General features: G+C 41.1%; 1 protein-coding gene across 1 annotated transcript in view; it reads right to left on the bottom strand.

The window, feature by feature from the left end:
- Nucleotides 1–21,855, bottom strand: part of MYO3A (myosin IIIA) — a 194,443-nt gene that overhangs the window by 54,049 nt on the left and 118,539 nt on the right. The window contains exons 21-26 of the mRNA XM_060192328.1: nt 13,236–13,389; nt 11,138–11,226; nt 9,292–9,421; nt 5,828–5,907; nt 5,009–5,086; nt 874–1,079 (exon numbers count right to left, since the gene is read on the bottom strand). Coding sequence (XP_060048311.1) covers nt 874–1,079; nt 5,009–5,086; nt 5,828–5,907; nt 9,292–9,421; nt 11,138–11,226; nt 13,236–13,389 — 737 coding nt within the window. The remainder of the gene's footprint in view (nt 1–873; nt 1,080–5,008; nt 5,087–5,827; nt 5,908–9,291; nt 9,422–11,137; nt 11,227–13,235; nt 13,390–21,855) is intronic.

Genomic DNA, 21,855 nt, shown 5'->3' with positions numbered 1-21,855 from the left:
GAGTGCTACCACTAGAAACTTCTTCAGATGCTAGGTTTCACTTGAAAACCTACTGCTGGTTTTCACTCCTGAAAACTAAAACCTCTTTATTGGGCAAAAGGAACTGAATAATTGATAAATATCAGAAACAAGGCCATTTACAATACTAAACATACAAGACACAGAGCCTCTGCATCACCACTAAGGTACTTAACAAAAGAGATTTGATAGCCATATTATTTTACGTCGATCTCAAGGGCTCTTTATACCTAATTGAGTCTTTTTTATGCTTGCTAGGTTACCACTGGGAAGCAATATATCATTTGAATCTTAGAGCCATTCTACCAAGAATGTCAAGAAAGATTTAGAAGATGAGGGAAACAAGATTTCATATGGACCAGGCTTTCTCACTCTTGGCATTGTAGATTTTTGGAGAGGGAAAGGTATTTGTCCAGCCAACGACTGTTCTGTTCTGTTGGGTGTTAAACAGCATCTCTGGTCTCTAACCTAGTGAGGATCATTGCAAATCTCCATCTAACCACTTGTGGTAATCAAAAATACTTCCAGACATTGACCAAAATCTTTTGAGGGTTACAATCTCCCCTCGTGGAGAATCTCTGGACTAGGCCCATGGTCACACAGCAAGTGACAGAGCTAGTGCAAGATGCCAGACCCTCCAATTCCCGAGGCTCCTCAGGCATCATAGACACACCACCCAAGGCATGTCTCCTCTGCTCCCATTATAGTCTCCAAACTCACAACAGGAACTTCCTGCCCTTCTCTTCCCACGAATAATATGGTCCTCTCCTAGATTGCACAGGTAACTCCTTTCCCCAGAGTTTGAAGAACACTTACATAAAATGCATAGGAGAACTTAAATAGAAATCCACACACCGCTTTATGAAGTTGGCAAAGAGTATCCGATGTGAGTAACCCAGTCTTCGAATTTTTGCTGTCTCGAGAATCCCCGTGTAGCGAAGCTGTAGCAGGACTTTGTCTCTGTCGTATTTTCTTGCCTGACGGTCATTATTTGGCTTGATGCAACGCACAAAATGAGGCTGACCCACCACCATTTTAGATAATAAATCCATCAGGGAATACTAGAAGACACAACCAAAATAGCTTTCCCAGTGTAGCACACAGAAATGAAACATATGAGCTTGCAACTCTTTCTAGTGGAAGAATCAATTCTTTCTAGTGGAAGATGGAATGTTACACTGCTCACATTAATTCAGAGTTAAGGGGAGGACTCTATATTTTTTTAAAAAAATTAAAAAAAAAATTATTTCCCCTTTTGTTGCCCTTATTGTTTTATTGTTGTAGTTTTTATTGTTGTTCTTGATGTCATTGTTGTTGGATAGGACAGAGAGAAATGGAAAGAGGAGGGGAAGACAGAGAGGGGGAGAGAAAGACAGACACCTGCAGACCTGCTTCACCGCTTGTGAAGCGACTCCCCTGCAGGTGGGGAGCCGGGGGCTTGAACCGGGATCCTTATGCTGGTCCTTGCGCTTTGCGCCACGTGCGCTTAACCCGCTGCGCTACCGACCGACTCCCAGGACTCTATATTAATGAGAAATCCACTTAGAGCATATTTTCAAAATACAGATCTATTTATAAATATGTAGAAGCAATGACTGGAAAGTTAGCTATTTAAAGGTCCTTGGCAACTTCTGAATGCAACTTTAATAAATAGAATTCATTTAATATAGTTTGTAAGTAATTATCTTGCCAAATCACAATATTTCGGTGTTCAATCTGGTGCCTGTTACTACCATTCATTTTCTTCTCTATTTATTCACAGAAAGTGTAAGAATCCCTATCAATCTTCTCATAGCTGAAAACAGGACTGAAAAGTTAATACAATAGGGGCAATTATATAACTTAAAATTAAAGTGCTCACTAATAGTTGAAATGCCTTAAGAATGCATAATAAATTCTCTAATCGGTTGGACTTAGATCAAATTAGCTGTGCAGCCTACTAGAAGGACCCAAAGAAGACAGACCCCCCCCCCCAAAACCTGATTCTGGTTGGGTTCAACAAATGACACTCAACCTTAAACAATTGGGAGAAAGTCTAAGGTCATCAGATAAAGAGAGGACTACAAAAGTTGGATAAGGGCAAGAGACTAGCCCACTTTATAATGGCCCTTTTGGTCAATATCATACCACCTTATCATCTGGGGCCCTAGTTAGGGAATCCTTGGACTCCCACACAAATATAACGGACCTAGACCTCTAACAGATCCCTCTCTCTACCACCACTGGTCAATTCCATCAAGAACAGCTCTTGTGGGCCCTCCCAGGTCCTTGCCCTAACCTCAAAGCAGTGATGGTAGGGATAGCCCCAGTGTCTGAAGGGAGTTTGGGGTATCCTGCTCTGCTGCTCGAGGAAGACTGGCCATGAAATGAGTGCAGCCTGCAATGTTCCCAGATATGACCATGAGCTGCAAGCTCAGACCAATAGGGACTCCGCGGGTACATAGGCTCTGGTGCTAATATGCGCCCTGGGTCAGGTGGATGGCTGCAAAATAGTTCCTTGTAGCCACAGATTTTTTTTTTTCCAAGAACGGGAGCTACTCACTGCCCTAATCCAACTTACTAGCCCTTTTCTCTACTCTGGAACCATTTTCTCAATGTTAATATCCAACTTCAGGCTTGCTATCATACTCAAACGAAACTATCTAACTGTATGTCCCCAGGGACAAGCCGAAGATGGACTTTTCTAGCTTCCTTCTACCTTAAGATCCCTAATCTCATCTGCTCTATTCCTATTTTTTGGTTCCTATTCACTAGTCATTTTGTCTCAATTTACATCCTGCCATCTTCCAGACACCAATTTGCAGATGCTACCATGATGCCATTCTGACTTCTCTGGGCAGAGGACCTCACCAGTGTGACCTGGAACCTCGCCTCTCCAGAGCTCTGGCCCACTGGGGAAGGACAGAAACAGGCTGGGGGTATGGGTGGACCGGCCAACGGCCATGCCCAGTGGAGAAGCAATTACAGAAGCCAGAACTCCTACCTTCTGTGCCCCCAAAACAACTTTGATCCATACTGCTAGTGGGGAAGAAGTGATAGGAGGAAGAAGATAAGAGGGCTCTGAACTCCAGGAGAGAGAGGAGGAAAAGGAGAGGGACATATGGAGGTAGTAATGTTGTCATGAGTGGCTCAGAAGGGAAGAGAGCATTGGATCAGGAAGAACAATGGGGCCATTATGTGTAAATGCGGACAGACAGTTGTAGAGATGACGGCTGGCCCATGTGGTGGCTTGCAGTGGGGTGACTGAAGATTCAGGACCCTGGTGGTGGGAATGGAGTGGATTTATACCCCTGTTGACATGTAATTTCGTAAATCACTATTAAATCACTAATAAAAATAAAAAAGAAATTAATGCAAATATATATGCAGTGACATGTCACACATTTACATATGTATTTACATGTCACATATAAGCAAATCTATTCAAGTACCCTAACTTGTTCTGACTTGGTGTTTTTTTTTGAGACTTTGAAAAATCATACACATACAAAAATATGTGTTCTGTTAGGTAGCAAAATTGTTACAATAACAGTAGCCAAATTACTGGACAGCTAAATATAACAAGTTAGGATAACTGTGGTTCAAACGGAAGTGGAACCTCCTAAAACTAGTGAAGCAAAGACCAGGATTACAATTAGTCGGCAAGGGAATCAGTGTATGTTCCTTTTTTACTGATAGAAACAGAAAAGCCTATAGTTGCAAAGTTGTGTAAACCAAATTCTGGAACTGGGCAACCATCAAAGCACTGGATTTGCATGGTTCCTCTGTGTCAACCAGCTGGGCCTGCCAGTCTAGAGACTTTTCCCAGTACATCTGTGTGAGACATCATTCCTTCAATTCACACAAACAACTGCCAGGCACGGGAGATGCACAGGTGACATACATGTCTGGCGGTGAGAGCTCGCTGCCAGGTGGGGATGAGTTTTTCTCTGGGAACGAGACTGAGTGTGGCCCACTGCTTATCTTCTCTGCAGAACGAACAGAGCCTTTAAGAATGTATCGCACAGAGGTGGAACTTTCTATCACCTTTTCCTTCAGCCCGAGGAGTAAAACAATTTTAAAAAGGAATGGTGTGCTGTCAACAACAGTGGTATGATAACGGCTTTGGGTAATTCACTTCAAAAAAAGAGACTCTCTGCCTGTGAACACACTCAGAGTGTCAGCTGTGCGGCAGTGCCGGTGTGAGGCGAATGGATCAGCAGCCAACGCCACATGCGAAGCAGAGGCATATTGCGGGTGCTGCTGGGAATGATGAAACACACTGTGAACTTAGGGCTTAGAAACACTTAAGAAACTATCCAGCTCTTTTTTAAAAAAAATAAAATAAAAAATTCATTATTCTATTAGCTGGATTCATTGAGCAAGCACAGTGAGTTTAACACAATTTCTTCACCTTCCTACATATTATATGATACTGCTGACATTCTTCCAATGTTAGGTGGCAGCTACTCAGTTTTCGTTGACTGATGACGTGGTTTTTATCAGAAGAGATAGAAAGGAACTGGAGCTATTAATGAGGGCAAAGTTATCAGGGCACAGGGAAAACTGGTCTTTCCCTTTTTTCCCATATGGTCAAAGAGGAAGGTCACTTTGGTCCTATGCTAGGAACACAGTGACTCACTTCCTTGACAATAGTTATGTTTCCTTGGTGATTCAGAAAGAAGTGATAGATCTTACAGCATCAGATAATGAACACTTTCAGATTTTATTCTCGAGTGTGCTGCTGTGGATAAATCTGAATCAAAGTCTAGACCCCTACAAAGATTAGCCTAGTTCCCAATACTCTTACAGGTGAAATGTCCAAATAAACCATTCCAGGAACTTTTGATTACCCAATCCAATATGTCCTGGATCTAACAAATTGTATGGAATATAATGCAAATTCATTTTTCACTCAAACCACTCTGTTCATTGTTACTACCTCCAGATCTGCAAGTCTCCAGAATGAGTAACATTCTTACACAAAAGATGTCGCAATTTAATATCTTACTCTAAAATACGATGCAACTGTCTGGGTTTTCACGTTGGTTGTCTCTCTGGCATAACGTGTGAATTCTCCGCTTTCGCCCTAAGGAGAATAAGGAAGACAAGTCACACCTGTCATATTTCTGGTCCATGTGGAATGTGTGACATTTCCCTTCATTAATATTAATCTATACATCCGAATTGCATAAGATAACAAAGCACTGTTGATATTCTTACTTTCAGACAACTGTTTCCTTAGGCTCGTTGGAATTTTAATTCATTCTTGCATAGCACGTGAATAGGATTCTGAACTCAGCTAATGCACTTTTAGTTGGTGCCAGTGTTACATTAAACAAAACTAGAGGCAAAATGTGTCCTGGAGCCCCACTTCTCCAGATCCCTGCCCCACTAGGGAAAGAGAGAGACAGGCTCAGAGTATGAATCGACCTGTCAATGCTCATGTTCAGCAGGGAAGCAATTACAGAAGACAGACCTCACATCTTCTGCACCCTATAATGATCCTGGCTCCATACTCCTTGAGAATAAAGAATAAGGAAGCTATCAAGGGAGGGGATTGGATAGGGAGTTCTGGTGGTGGGAATTGTGTAGAATAGTACCCCTTTTATCCTATGGTCTTGTCAATACTTCCATTTTATAAATAAAAAAAAAAAGAAAAATATATTGGAAATGTATCATCACTCTAGTGGATGACAAGGAAAGAAAGCTCAAAAGGAGAGACAATCAGGAAAAAGCTATTTATTTTAGGATCACATAAATACTGCCTTTATAAAGGCTAAGATTCTTCAACTTACTATCCCCCCCAAATGCAAATGCATTTTCTTACCTTTGTTAGGTTGGTTGATTTTTCTGAAGTCCTCATGTGGTAGTTTATTATATTTTTAGTTTTAGAGTGTGGTAGATTACCTATGGGAATGAAGATAAGACTAACATACCTTTTAGATTCTTCAATTAGAGACTCCACCCCTCACCATTTACTTAGATGCTAAAACAAGCATTACTGATACCACGATAGTCATACTCACTTGCTTGGTTAGTTGCTTATAAGGAAACATAGGGAAAAACATCACAGGGCCAGGAGGTGGCTGTCTTTCCTATGTGTGAAGCCCTGACTTTGCTTCTCAGTGTCACGGCGAGTACTATGAATAGCAGCACCCAGGATACTCTGGGGATGGTGGAATGGTGCTTTGGTTTCTCTCTCTCTCTCTCTCTCTCTAAATATTTTATTTATGTTTAATATTTTCTTTCTGTTCTTGTTTATTGGATAAAGACAGAGATAAACCTAGATGATAGATAGATAGACAGACCATTGCTTCACCATTTGGGAATCTTTCACCCTGTAGGTGGGGACTGGGAGCTTCAACCTAGACCCATGAGCATGGTAACATGTATGCTTAATCGAGTATACCACCCCCTAGCCTCCTTTTCTCTTGTATTCTTTCTCAAAATATGTAATAAAATAATAATAATAACTGGACCAGGAGGTTGGTATTGCAATATCATACATGTGTGAGGCCCTAGGTCATTTTCTCTTATGTTATAAGAAAGAAAGAAAAAAAGGGGATTCGGCCACCAAGTTGCAGATACTATCATGATGCCAACCTGATTTCCTTGGGCAGATGACCTCACCAATATGTCCTGGAGCCCCAGCTCCCCAGAGCTCCACCCTACTAGGGAAAGAGAGAAACAGGCTGGGGGTATGGATCCACTTGTCAATACCCAAGTCCAGTGGAAAAGCACCTTCTGCTCCCCATAAAGATTTCTGGTCCATACTCCCAGGGGAATAAAGAATAGGGAAGCTTCTAAAGGGAAGAAGGGACATGGAACTCTGGTGGTGGGAATTGTATGGAATTGTACCCCTTCTTAGCCCACAATCTTGTCAATCATTATTAAATCACTAATAAATAAAGAAAGGAAGAAAGAAAGAAAAAAAGGAAGGAAAGAAAGAAAGAACAGAAACACAACTCTAGAGAACAGAAAGGTAGTGGTAAATGTGATGTTTTGCCTTTCAACTGCTTAATGACATAGGGTGACTCTGAAAAGAGGAGCAGTTTGCTTCCTTTTGGGGACATTAAATGGCATCTGAGATCCCCTCTAATGCAAAGGTAAAATTTTACAGTGGAGCTTAAAACTCATGTCTCTTATATTCACAGGAAGTCATTTTAAGCAAGTTAAGTATGGTATGAACAGTGGACAATTAACATTCAGAAACGTGCACTTAGCATCAGGGTAATAAAACTGTGCATAACCCATCCTTATGAAATGGTTAGGGTCCAGTGAAAAATTAATGGATTTGGAAACCAGAAAGACTTAAATTAGATACCCATGGACCTTAGTCTCTGAGCTGCTCTTAGAATTCTCAAGGTTGAGGACAGCAGTGCCTGCCCCCTGAGAATCTTTCTATGTGGTAATATGTTTGGCACATGGCAGGTGCCTAGAAATATTTACTTAGACTCCTTTCCCATTCACCTTCAGACACAATAAGCTAATCAGCCCACAACCCAACAGCCTGTCATCCTATCCATCATGTTCAAAATGTTTCTAGAATTCAGTAGCACTTCACACTGATCATTTCACTTTCACTCTTCAAGGGGATAAGTAAAGGCTACATGCTTCTGGCAAATCCTTCACATGTTTTGTGCCAAGAAAAGGTGGAACTGACAGTAATGGTGCAGGAGGGAGCCTTGCCTGGCACAGGGTCAGCTGTGCCTCTGCTGTGTTCTCTTCTCCATCCCTGCCGTTTCCAGGAAAAGCCCTAGGATGGTGTGTGCATTGGCTCTCTGTGAGGCTGCCATTACAAACAGAGCTGCTTCCTCTCCTGCTGTGAGACTTAGTGAAGACAGAAGACTGAACAGAGAAACTGGCCCCTGATCTTTGGGGAGGATTTTCACTTACTGCATTTTTGTTTGTTTGTTTTCTCATTTTGTTGTTTGTTTGTTTTTTATTGGGGGGGATGACCACAGTCATGGAGAGTTCTTTGGAAGCACGATGAATATATGAAGTGCCAGGTTGTGTGAGTGAAGGTAGACTGAGTACTAAGCAGATTCTGCTCCCTAATATTAGCTAAAACAAGAACTAAAATGTCCAGCTTATCTATAACCCAAAAATAAAAACACATGGAAATTTAATAAAAAATAAGTAACTTCAGGGCCAGGTGGTGGCACACCTGGTTAAGTAAACACATTATAGTGCGCAAGGACCCAGGTTCAAGCTCCTGGTCCCCACCTGCAGAGGGAAAGCTTCATAAATGGTGAAGCAGAGCTGTAAGTGTCTCTCTGTCTCCCTCTCTATCTCCTCCTACCCTTTCTCTCTGCATCTATCCAATAATAAATAAACAAATAAATAAATAAAAATAATAATTTTAGGTTGGAGGAAGCAGCATAATGTTTATGCAAAAAGACCTTCTTGCATCAGGCTCCATGTCCCAAATTCAGTCCCTCACTCCACCATAAACCAGAGCTGGGTAGTGCTCTGGTCAAAAACAAAAACAGAAGAATGCATAATTTCAACTCAACAAAATCTCATACACCAGTTATAAAATCATTCAGTATCAAACTAAATAAAGGAGTTTTCTTAGGGGAAGGGGATAACATTATATCGTTACAAATTCTCAAATTTACATAATCATTATAATGAATATAAGACAAGCTCATTACATAAAATTTGAATACAGAAAAGAGTGTACGGAGCAATGACAGTCTAATAATTTCCCATGGAGTTTAGTGCTAAACCTTTAAATACACACACACACACACACACACACACACACACACACACAGGGCATTGCTTAGTTCTGGTTTATGGTGGTGCAGGGGATTAAACCTAGAAAATCAGAGCCTCAGGCATGAGAGTCTCTTTGCCTAAACATTATGCTATCTATCCCATTAGTGCTAATTCTTCTAGAACATTTATTTGTATGTAATCCCTTTCATAGCAAAAATACCGGATGCGGTGCATCAGTGAATGAAGGTCTTTATATGTTCATTTGCACATATGGACAGAACAGTAATAAAAAGTAACTTCTCCCTCAAGACATCTGTGAAAAGCCTACAGTGAACATCACACTTAATGGGGGAAACACTGCTTCAAATACTATAAGGTAAAATGAGCTTCTTCATCGCCTGCTATTTTCTACGGATGATCTGGGCAGAGGGTATTCACAACAGCAGACTAACAGAGCTGAAAACAAACCAACATGGAAATTTGTAGATTTCACTCCTAATGATCGAAGACGGAAACGTCTGGATTAGCTGGAAGGAGACTTCCCAGAGGAAGTCTGTTTTAGCTCACCTGTTTTTGTCAGCGGATATTTGACCAGTTGCTGAATGACACTGTTTTCTGAAGACCTCAGAAGGAGCACGATATCAGTTGGAAGAGTGTCTCTATTTTTTGCCAAGAAGCCACTTGCATTATAAAGGACCTGTTGATTAAGTAGGCTCTCATTATTATCACTGCCAATGACATTGTCTTCATAATCATCATCAATACCAGCAGATTCTTACAAAGAATAATCTTTTGAGCAACAGGGATACAAGAGATGGCTGAACTAAGTTCCACAACTGAGTTGGAATGGTGAGCCTTTCCAGGTTTACAAAATATCTTCTCAGAAGTACTTTATTTGGGTTGAAATGAATAAAGAGGTCTGGTTCCTCTCCTTGGTTCAGTTAGAAATGTGGTATTTTCTTTCTGTTGCTGTACAGCTGTGGGCAGCAGACAGAAAACATACTGAGATCACCAGGCATCTTTGTTTCCTTCTGCCTGGATTGGTGTCAGGTTGGAACCCAGGGCCTCAAGCAAGCCAAGCATATGTTTTACTACTGAGTTCCATCCCCAGTCCAGACCTTGTCCCTGGCATCCTTGTTTCCATTAGAATTTGAATTGGTCACGTACGATTTTAGTGTCAATAACATTTGTGGCCTAAGTGCACTGCAGGTTTTCACATTTCTGGCACTTAGCAACAAGTTTTAGTTTCTTCTAAAGATTAATGTATCCTGAAGATTTCTGTACAACGATTCAACATAGAAAGTGTGATAGAGATGAACTGCGACCCTCCAAATATATAATATTAAAACCCTAACCTCCAATCTGACTGTATGTGGATAGGTCCTTGAGGTAGTTAAGGCTAAGTCATGAACAGACAACTAGATTAAAAAAAACTGGATAAAATGATCATAGGCAAATACTTCTGCATGTGCTGAAAATGAGACAGGCAATAGTGAAAAATGATTTAGAGGTTTTTAAAATTTTTAAAAAAAATTTATTACCTTTACTTATTGAATAGAGGCAGACAGAAATCGAGAAGGGGAGACAGAGAGACATCTGCAGCACTACTTCACCATTCAGAAAGCTTTCCCCCTGCAGGTGAGGACTGGTGGCTTGAACCCAGGTCGTTGAGCACTGTAACATGTGTGTGCTCAACCAGGTGTGCCACCACCCAGCCCGAAGAGGTTTTTTTTTTTTTTTTTTTTTGTTAATGAAAAAAATCTGCAGAATATTGGATGGCATAGAAATTTTCATGACTAGAATAACTGGAGTCTTGTGCTACTTTATGTATTTCTCAATCTATATACTCTTGTTCTGATTTGAGCATCTTTTTATAGTCTTCAATATTTATAACATCTCTGTGAGGGAATGACTTGTCATTGTCTGTAAACAATAAGCAAACACACTTGTGTTTTTGTTTGTGATGTCTGAATGGTAAGGACATCATATATAAGGTTTTTTTTTTTTTTTTTAAGTGGTGTATCTGTAATTGCATATTTCCTTCTCCACTGAACAATGATCCATCTCTTAGCTGATTCTTTCTGTCTAGGTTAGCTGAGTTATCCGACCACATCTTTAGTCTGGCACCTTACTGGGAGAGAAGAGGGACAGAGACTATAGTGGAGAGAGAAACATCTGAAATCTGAAAAACACAATTTATATAAAAGGTAAGAAGTGAAAAATAGTAAGAAAGAGGTAGGTCATCTGTTGTCAACCAGTGTTACCCAAAGTCTAATCTTAGGACCTGAAGGAAGGACTTTAAGGCTTGTTTCGTTGTTTCCCCCAATTTATTAATAAACAGCTTTTTCCCCTTGAAAAAGGATTCTGTGAAAGACTAAAGAGGAACTCAGCCATCACTCTTCCAAGAGCTTACCTTCCCTGCAAAATGGTGAATCCCAAAACTCAGCTCCATTCTTTTGGGCCTCCAGAAGTACTGTGATTTCAGGTTGCCTTCAAATTTTTCTGTAGAAAAATTAATTGAGCTCAATATCAAGTCTGGTTGACAGAATCATCTTTCCTGCCATAAATTGACAACACACAGTGAACAAAGTCAGACATTTTGAGCTAGATAATAAATGCCTGTTGGGGAAGACAGTGATAAATGCTAAGGTGAAACTCAAGATCATGACTCATTAGCAAGCATCATGATAACCTAGTGCCGGGATAGCTTCGCGGCAGGAGACAGACGACCGGGAACTCATGGCTGAGCAGGAATGCAATGCAATGTGTTTATTCATCAGAACAGAATCTGCCTTTATGTCTTCTGAGGCGGAAGTGGCTGGCCAGAAAAGGAAGTGAGTAGGAGAGTGGGTGGAGAGAAGGAAAAGAGCATGAATTCCATCTAATCAGTGGGGATTAAACCAATGCCCTGCAGGCAGGGCGGGTCTTAGGTAAAACAGTGGTTATGTAAATAGACCACAACATCAAGCAATGCAGAACTACCGTAATGAACAACCTAGAAGGCTCAAACTGACAGACTCAGTAGGTCGGGAGAGGGGTCTAAGAATTCACATGTATTATTTAAATTTTTTAATTATCTATTTATTTATGGGGTAGAGATAACCAGAAATTAAGTGGAAGGGGGAGATAGAGAGGGAGAGAGACAGAGAGACACCTGCAGCACTACTTCACCACTCGTGAAGCTTTCCCCCTGCAGGTGGGGACTGGGGGCTTGAACCCAGGTCCTTACGTACAGTAGCATGTGCATTTAACCAGGTGCACCACCACCCGGCCTCAGAATTCACATTTCTAGCAAGTTCCCAGATGATGTTTATGTTCTGGGAAGTGAGCTCTGAGAATCTGTGGTATAGAGGAAGGAAACCACGTAACACTGATCAACTTCGTGAAATATAGCTTGATGCCTTGTCATGTCTAGCTGTCCTTCACTTCCTAGTCTTTTGGCAGGATTCTTTGTTTTTAATATTCTTTTATTTAAAATTGTATTTATTTTTACTATTGGATAAAGACAGAGGGAAAGTCAGAGGGGAGTTGGAGATAGAGAGGGAGAGAGGAGGGTCTGGCAGTGGTGTAACACTGGTTAAGCACACACATTACAGTGCACAAGGACCCAGGTTCAAGCCCTTGGTCTCCACCTGCAGGGAAAAAAGCTTCACCAGTGATGAAGTGGGGAAGATGTCTCTCTCTTTCCCTCTATATCTCCCCCTCCCCTCTCAATTTCTCTCTATCTCTGTCTAATCAGAAGAAATAAAATAAGTAAAACAATTTTAAAAAACAGAGGGAGAGAGACAGAGAGACACCTACAGCCATGCTTCACCACGTGTGAAACGTTCCCCTTGCAGGTGGGGACCAGTCGCTTGAACCCAGGTCCTTTAGCACTATAGTATGTGTTCTTAATCAGGTGTGCCACCGCTTGGCCCTGGCAGGATCATTTCTTTGGTAATTTCTAATATAAAATCCCATGACTGGGCAAGGAGAAGTCCAAGATTCAAACTCATTTAATTGACCACTACTATAAATACTCACAGACCCAAGTCTTAGATCCAAAGCTTCTTTAATATTAGATATCCAGGCTTGCTTACTTTCTTTTTTTTCTTTTCTTTCTTATTTTTTACCTCCAGGGTAATTGTGGGGGCTCAGTGCCTGCACTACGAGTCCACTGTTCCCAGAGGCCATTCTTTCCCCCGTTATATTAGATAGGACAGAGAGAAATTTAGAGAGGAAGGGAGATAGAGAAATTGAGAGAAAGATAGATACCCACAGACCTGCTTCATCACTTTTGAAGGGACCTCCCTGCAGGTGGGCAGCCGGGGGCTCGAACTGGGATCCTTGAGTAGGTCCTTGCACTTCACACTATGTATACTGAACCTGGTGCGCCATGGCCCGGCTCCCTTCAGGCTTTCTATTAGAGATATTTTTCTTCCAGATATTTATTGGAAAATACTTCAGTCATCTTTCAGCTTTCCATGACTGCATTCAAAAAATTATGAAGACACAGTAGACTTAAAGCTCACCTACAAGAGTCTGGTCCGTAGCCTTGGGAAATCTACTCTCTTCATCGAGCAGGGCTAGTAAGCCCATTGGCTTCTGCAGAAACATGTCCAAGAGGGGACGGTTATCCTCATATTCAACAACTCGGGCGTCAACATCTTCACTGAGGTATTCATTCTAGGACAATGACAGACACATTCACAGGAACTTTGTGAATAAGACAGAGTTTGACAAGATCGCCCTGGAATTCTAGTTCACACACGATTTGATAAATAACCCCCCCCTGACTTTGCTCAGAAACGGAGTCATTTTATCATTCTCTCTCCAGAACTGCTACTTTTGGGTGCTTGCTTTTGCTGCTCGTTCACTTGTTTCCTTTCTTTCCCTTCCAGATGAATGAAATTGTGTAGTGTTTGTCTTTCTCTGACTTGGTTCACTGAAAGCAGTACCTTCAAGGTCTATGCATCTGGTCACAAATGGCAAGATGTCATCTCTCTCTCTCTCTTTCTTTAATAGCTGAGTAGAATTCCATTTTCTCTCTATCTCTTTCTCTCTTTGATTGTGTGTCTGTGAGTGTGTGTGTGTGTGTGTGACAAAGTAACATCATCAGCTGATGGGCACTTACGTTGTTTCTGCATCACGGCTACTGATAATACTGATGCAATTAACATCAGGGAGCCTATATATTTGAATCAAGGCTCCTGCATTCTTTAGGTAAATACTCAAAGTAAAATAGCTGGAGTACAGGGCCGGATGGTGGCACACCTGGTTGAGCTCACATATCACAGTGTGCAAGGTCTGAGCCAGGTTCGAGCCCCCACTCCCCACCTGCAAGGGGAAAGCTTTGCAAGTGGTGAAGCGGGGCTGCAGATGTCTCTCTGTCTCCCTCCCTTCCCATCACCCTCTTCCCTCTCAATTTCTGGCTGTCTCTATCCAATAAATAAATAAATAAAGATAAAAAAACTTCCTCAAGAAAAAAAAAATAGCTGGAGTATATGGCCTACCTGGCCTTCCTTCCTTCCCTCCCTCCTCCTCTCCCTTCCTTTCAGGGCTCCCTTCCACACTGCACAGGGGTTGTACCAGTTTATATTCCCACCAACAGCACCAGTACTTGCTATTTTCAATCTTTTGATAACAAAACAAGACGTTCTCACAGATGCAGATGTTGCCACTGCCCTAATAATGGAGTGATAATGAACATTTTTCCATGAGCCTGATGGTTACCTGTGTGTCATCTCTGAAAAAGTATCCGCCCACTGTTAGTTTGTTGTTGAGTTATAGAACTTCTTTATATATTCTGGGTATTATTGATTCCTTATTGGATTGTGAATCACAGGCTGCCTATTTGTTTCAATGAGAGTTTCTCTTATGATTCAGAAGCTTTCAAATGTAAGGGACCAGGTGGCAGTGCATTTAATGGAGCTCACGTGTCACTATGCACCAGGGCCCAGGTTCAAGCCCCTCATATCCAACTGCAGGGAAGAAGCTTCACAAGCAGTGAAGCAGGACTGCAAGAGTCTCTCTCTGTCTCTCTTCTCCCTCTCCTCTCAATTTCTCTTAGTCTTTGCCCAAAATACATCTGTTAATAAAATATTAGCTTTCAAATTTGACATGAGCCCACTTGTTAATTTTAGATAAGTCAAAACTTATACTCCCCACTTTTTATGATTCATGAGACTAGAATCTCATTTCACCAATGTCAACAGGAAAAATAATGTCTATTCCAAAATAAAACGAAATCTAACATGCCTTACACATAAAACTGAGGCACAGCCCATTTGTCTGAACATCAGAGTGCCTAGGAAGACCTTCAGTTTACCACTACCAAAGCCTGGAAACCATGTCCTGACGTTTCATACTTTTTCATTTGAAGGTCACCTTGAGAGAAGGATTAGGACCGAAAATCATTTGACTGTCAGACACACTTTGCTGACGATATATGAGAGCTTAAATGGCAACTGCAAAGTTCAAAAGAGGTTTCTGTATGTTTTATATAAAAAGCACTCGAGGTTAAGCCGAGGCATTTGTCACTTCTATTTGCTTGTGAACAAATACTCTGACTGTTCTTATGGCAGGGTCACACGGAGCAGAGTTGAGTGATTTGGAAAAGTACGGGGTCTCCTTTAGTAGACTTGCTAATAGCCTGGACTCACGGCAGACCAGTGAAGGAAAAAAAAATGGTAAGACTCAAGATTAATAAAGCTTTTTCCATAAAACTGATTACTAAAATAACACGCAGTTGATAGCAGATATGCTCTAACAGTGTCTAGCTGTTTTCAGCACCCGTGGAGAAATGAAGTTCCTGTAACTCTTCAGAATGTCCTCTCTTTGGCCTGCACACTAAAAATCACATTTAAAGCAGAAGTGCAGCAATGCTGACCCATTTAGCTTTTATAAGCTTTTTTTAAAAAAATATTTTTATTTGTTGGATAGAGACAGCCGGACATTGAGAGGAAAAAGATGAGATAGAGAGGGAGAAAGACGGAGAAACATTTATAGCCTAGCTTCAACACTTGTGAAGGTTTCCCCTTGTAGGTGGGGACCATAAGGGAAGGGGGTTTGAACCCTGGCCCTTGAGCATTATAACAGAAGCGCTTGACCGGGTATGCCACCACCTGGCCCCATGTATGGAATCTCTCCCCTGTTCCAATGGGCTGAATTCTCTTTTGTAAAAGTGGATGAATTATCGTTTTCAGTGTCTGTCAGAGAGTTGAGAGGAATCTGAAAAGATGAATGTTAGAGGCACAGGTCTAAGTTCTCCTTTGTCTTTCCTCGAATTCTGAGCGTGAGCTGCAAGAGACCACAGTGGCGAGAAAGTTCACGGAGGTGCAGTGTCCTCAAAACTATGGCCCATCTCCATCAGGAACAACATAGTGGACCCCTTTGTGGGCCCCCATAGGACCTTGCCTTCAATGTGGATCAACAACGGTAGAGAATGTTCCATCCTCCGAAGGGAGGCTGGACAACATACTCTATCGACCACCTGAGGAAGATGGTTCTGAAATTGGGGCAGCATGGAATGTTCCTACTCATGATCACAGAATGTGAGCTCAGACCTACAGGGATGCAGAGGTTACATAGGCTCCTAAGCTGAATATGGGCCCCAGATCAAAATGATGGGGTCTACAGTCAATAATATTTATATACCTTTCCCATATTTGGGAGCTACTCTCTTCCCTGATGCAGCTTTCTAGCCCTTTTTCCAGCCATGACATCATCTCCCCAGACAACAACTTGGGTCCACCTGCATATCAGATGTCAGGCTCAGGAAAAAACTAGTATAGTCATGGGCCCTTTGGAATGTAACTAAAATAGGTCTACTAGCTATCTTCAAAACGGAGACCCCAAATCTTCATCTGCAATATTCCAGCCTTTAGGTTCATGATTAGTCAACAATTTGTTTAGCTTTATATGTTAACTATTTTTTCAGCCACCAGGTTCCAGATGCTACCATGATGCCAACCAGACTTCCCTGAGCAGATGACCCCACCAATATGTCCAGGAGCCCCACTTCTGCAGAGCCCTGCGCCACTAGGGAAAGAGAGAGACAGGCTGGGAATATGGCTCCACCTGTCAACGCCCATGTTCAGTGGGGAAGCAATTATAGAAGCCAGACCTTCCACCTTCTGCACCCCATGACTCTGGGTCCATATTCCCAGAGGAATAAAGAATAGAAAAGCTATCAGGGGAGGGGACTAGATAGAGAGTTCTGGTGGTGGGAATTGTGTGGAGTTGTACCCCTCTTATTTTATGGTTTCTGTCAGTGTTTCTTTTTTATAAATAAAAATTAAAAAAAAAAACCAACTATAGCCCAAATGCCAGAAAATTCAACTGGTAGGACACTGGGTTCAAGCCCCAGCCCCAGCCCCAGCCCCAGAATGAGCTCCAGGGATGGTGCAGTGGTGCTCTGTTGTCTCTTGCTATCTAGCAGAAACAAGAAGGATGAAAACAATCAGCCTGGGAGTGGCAGAATAACGTAAGCTCACCAAGTATGTGGATAACCATTCAGAACTATTAAGCCAAGTGTTAAGGCAATTTCTGTAACTTCAGAGGTCCAAACCCCGGATCAGTGTGGTGGCAGATTGATCACCACTGCTGAGAGAAGCTGAGAACTTCTGCACATTTTGCTATGGCAAGCACAGCATATTATCAGATGGGATTTGTGGAAGTGAAAGTTATTTTGAGGGGGCCAGGCACACACACAGTTGAGTGGACACTTGTGTATGTGCAAGGAACCAGGTTTGAACTCCTGCCTCCCACCTGTAGAGGGGCTGCTTTTTGAGCAGTGAAGCAGGTCTGCAGGTGTCTATTGTTCTCTCTCCCTTTCTATCTCCTTCTCCCCTCTCAATTTTTCCTTGTTCTATCAGACAGAAAAGAAAGAAAGAAATAGACTGGAAAACACAAAACAGAACTTGGACTGGAGTTGGTGTATTGCACCAAAGTAAAAGACTCTGGGGTGGGGGTTGAGGATGGGGGGAAGTTCAGATCCTGGAACATGATCGTGGAAGAGGACCTAGGTTGAATTGTTACGTGGAAAACTAAGAAGTGTTACACATGTATAAACTACTGTATTTTACTTTGACTGTAAACCATTAATCCACCCAACAAAGAAAAAAAAAAAAGATGTGAACTATAGGAAGAATCATTAACAGCTTAAAATACCTTATAAATGCATCTCCTATATATAATGTCATAATATTTAGAGGCGTCTTTACAGCCTTTTCCTATGCACAATCTTTTAAATAACAGAAATTGTATTTATTTAGCTTCATTCTTTATCTTTGATAAAAGGAAAAACAACACTTGCAACATATGCTCTTGGAATTAATATACTGTCATACACATTATCTGAATATGAGGTCATCTTGAAGTTTCCTATTCCATTTTCTCATTTAGGGACCTTTTGAATTACTTCTTGACCTATTTTATTTATTTATTTACTTAAATTCCTTTTAGCTTTATTATTCTTACTTAGCCTTTTTTCCCCCTCTCCAGGGCTCTCACATACTGGTTTTCTTTTCTGAATTTTAAAGCAGAGACAGAAATAGAAGCAGAGAGGGAGAGAGATATAGTGAGGGAGACAGCACAGCACCAGTTGTGCATGGTGCTCTCATATGGCGCCGGGGGCTTGAACCTAAGTCCTTACACTTGGTGAAGTGTGATTTCTACTGGGTGAGTTATTTTGCAGCCCCTCTTTAGCTTTCAGATAAAACCCCTTATTAATTATTATTTTTTGAGCAAAGGTTGTTTTACCAGACTATTGGTGTCTCAGGAGAACAACTTCTCATCTCCCCAAACATGTGCCAGCGTACCTCACTCAGCACCATGGGACCCTGCCCCTCCAGTGCAGGGCACTGGGTTCCCCTGGTCCCTTCTGATACCTCTTTTCCCTCCTCGATCAGTGACACAGGCATGCAGACAAAGCAGTGCTTATCCATGTTTCACCGTTTCCACACTCTGCTTTGCTCCCTCCCCCATTCTACATCTATTTTCAGAGACGTCCTAATGCACATCTCTGTGCACCAGGCATTTCTGTATTTTGGATTCTATCTTTGGGACAGATCAGCTGATCAATCATGCGCCTATCTTACAGGCTTCAGATGCTCAATTCAAAATGGGTTTTTCAAAGCTTGCAGCAATGAAATTTCTAATCAGCACAGTGGAAACCCTCTTAACATGTTGTATACTCACCAGCAATGAATAGTCTCATAAAACTTGATTCCCCCCCCCACCTGATACTTCTGATAGGGGAAATGAAAGCCTACCGTTGTATTTGCATTTCTCTGATGAGATTATAAACTGCCAAAGAGGAAAGTTTTGGAGGAAATAAAATGGATATATGTTTTTGCATAGATTACACTTAATGTCCGCCAGCTATTATTATCTGAAATAGAAAATAATGAACATAATATATCTGGGGGGGAGGAGTGCAAACACACCATTATACCATCAATCATTGAGATGTTGCCGAAGATTTGTAATGCTGGAGACCAGACAGAATCAAAGGGAGGAAAAGGTTCAGGAACTTTACACAAATACACATCTTTGATGTCAGCTTGATTTTCCCCCCTCCCTTTATCTCTTTCTTATTTGCTTCTACCTGTTCTTCAGATCATGTAACTATTTTTCTCAGGCATTCATTCATGGAGCTTGCTTTTGAGTGACTGTCCCATGAAAACCATCTTCCCGTGTCTACTGATATGTAAATATCATAGAACATCCTGTGAGTTTAAGACATATTTCAACATGGCTACTACTACAGAATTATCTAACACCTCCATCACTTTGTATAATCACCATATCTTGTGTGTGTGTGTGTGTGTGTATGTGTGTGCTAAGAACACTTAAGGTCTACTCAAGACAATTTTCTAGTATATATTACAGCGCTATTGAGGAGAATCACCATTCAGTAAATGACATCCCCAGGAGATATTCATCTTGAACTTGGAAGTTTATATATTTTGTTCGTCAATGTCTCCCAACCTTCTCACAATTTCTAGGCACTAGTAACCATCACCCAGTTTTGCGTTTCTATGAGTTTGACTTGTTTAGATTCTCTATATAACAGATAGCATAGTATTTTCTTTCTAAATTATTTCAATTAGTAGAAAGACCTCAGCATATACTCATATTGTTGCAAATAGCAGGATTTCTTTCCTTCATATGTGTGTGTGCATACATGCATACATACATGCATAAATTCCTACTGAGTCTTCTTAATTCATCCCTCAATGGATGCCTGGGTTGTTTCCACATCATAAATTTTGTGAATAATTCTGTAGTGAATGTGGGGTTATACAAACCTCACTGAGATCCTGGTATCATTTCTTTTGACTAAATACCCCAAAGTTGAACTGCTGGATCCTATGGTGGGCCCTTCACTTAGTCTGACAATGGTTTTCAACATTAATTTCCTTAATAGTTGCACAAACTGATATTCCCTCGAAAAGGGCAAAATGATTCATTTTCTTTTTCTTTTTTTTTGCTTCATTTTCTATTTTATTCAGTAGGACAGAGAGAAATTGAGAGGAGGAGGGGAAGACCGAGAATAAGAGAGAAAGACAGACACCTGCAGACTTGCTTCACCTCTTGTGAAGCGACCCTCCTGCAGGTGGGGAGCCGGTATCCTTATGTGCTTAACTGGGTGTGCCCTCAGGCAGGCCAGGGATTCCTTCTTTTGATATTGTCCCAAACAGCTGTTATCACGTGTGTATCCTAAGAGTCATCCTAACAGGCTTAGATCTACATTTCCCTGATGATTAGTCATTCTGAGTGCTCAAGGTGAATTGAGGGTAAATATTATAAAAGAAGACACTCTTGCCACTTTCAATTTTTCAATTTAAGTTCAAACAGACAGGATTGTTCGAATGGTACAAAGAATTTCCATATTCCCTTTATTCAAATTCCTTGAGCACTACCTTTATACTCTACTTGCCATTCTTTGTCTCTTTGTATATCTTACTTTAGTAATGACATTTTACTGAAAGAACTCTTTAGAAACTAGAAGTAGGAAAATTAAGTGGTAACATGCATGCTGAACAGTCTAAAGCCCCTCTATAAAACATAGGGTATTAGTTGAGACCTATTTCTTCCTCTTGTTTTCTACTCGGTGCTTGATGACACTTACTGCTGATTTATATGTTAGTGTTAATGGCAACCCAGAGGGAATGGTGGACATTATTAACTGGTGATGACAGGCCATTAATTCAAAAATTGACCAGAAACCTAATGAGAAAGCATTTTAGAGAATTTCTAATAAAATATCCATGCTATGTCTATTATATTATGTCATACTATATATTGTTACATTATACTATAATATTTTACATATATACTATACACTAAAGCACACACACACACACACACACACACACACACACACACACACACACACACTGAACTTTGCTGGAAGGGACTTTATAAAGGGCTCCCAAGAGGAGTTTCCTTTTCTTACAAACATATATACAGTGCATATTAAGGTAAAAGTTCTACTCAGGTCACTTTTTGTGTTTGTGTATGATAACTACTTCTGAAACCTCTTGTAAAGCCACCAAGGATTTTGAAAATGGTTGTAACAGATACCAATTTAGAGTAAGAAGCCATCTTGGCTAGGATCTCAGAAATGAAGATTTTATAGACAAGAACTTTTTCTTTTTTCCAACTATTTTCCCCTTACTGTTACATTTAAATCTTCACCCCCAATTTTTTATTTCAGTTTGTCAGTTGTGCTCATCTTTTCCTAGGCAGAATACAGTCATTGTATTTTTTTTTGTATATTCTTTTGAAAGTTGTCCTTATAATTTTTTTTTTTTTAGAAATGCACCAGGGAACTAGCTCAGCTGGTAGAGAGCAGGACTTGCATGCCTAAGGTTCATGGTTCAATCCCTGGAGCTGGGGTGGTGCTCTGGCTTCTCTTTTTTGCTTCAGCTCTCATGTGAAACACACTCTGTATCTCATATGAGATACTTAAAACTAATCATGATAAAAATATTTGGCCAGGGACCAGCCAGTGGCACACCTGGTAGAATGCACATGTCACATGCACAAGGAGCCAGGTTCAAGTGGCCAGTTCCCATCTGCAGTGGGGGAAGCTTCACAATCAGTGAAGCAGGGCTGCAGGTGACAATCTCTGCCCCCCTTCCC

Source organism: Erinaceus europaeus, chromosome 6, assembly GCF_950295315.1.
Source record: "Erinaceus europaeus chromosome 6, mEriEur2.1, whole genome shotgun sequence".
Taxonomy (NCBI): domain Eukaryota; kingdom Metazoa; phylum Chordata; class Mammalia; order Eulipotyphla; family Erinaceidae; genus Erinaceus; species Erinaceus europaeus.
Note: the sequence above shows the minus strand (reverse complement) of the source record. Positions and strands in the feature narration are given on the sequence as shown.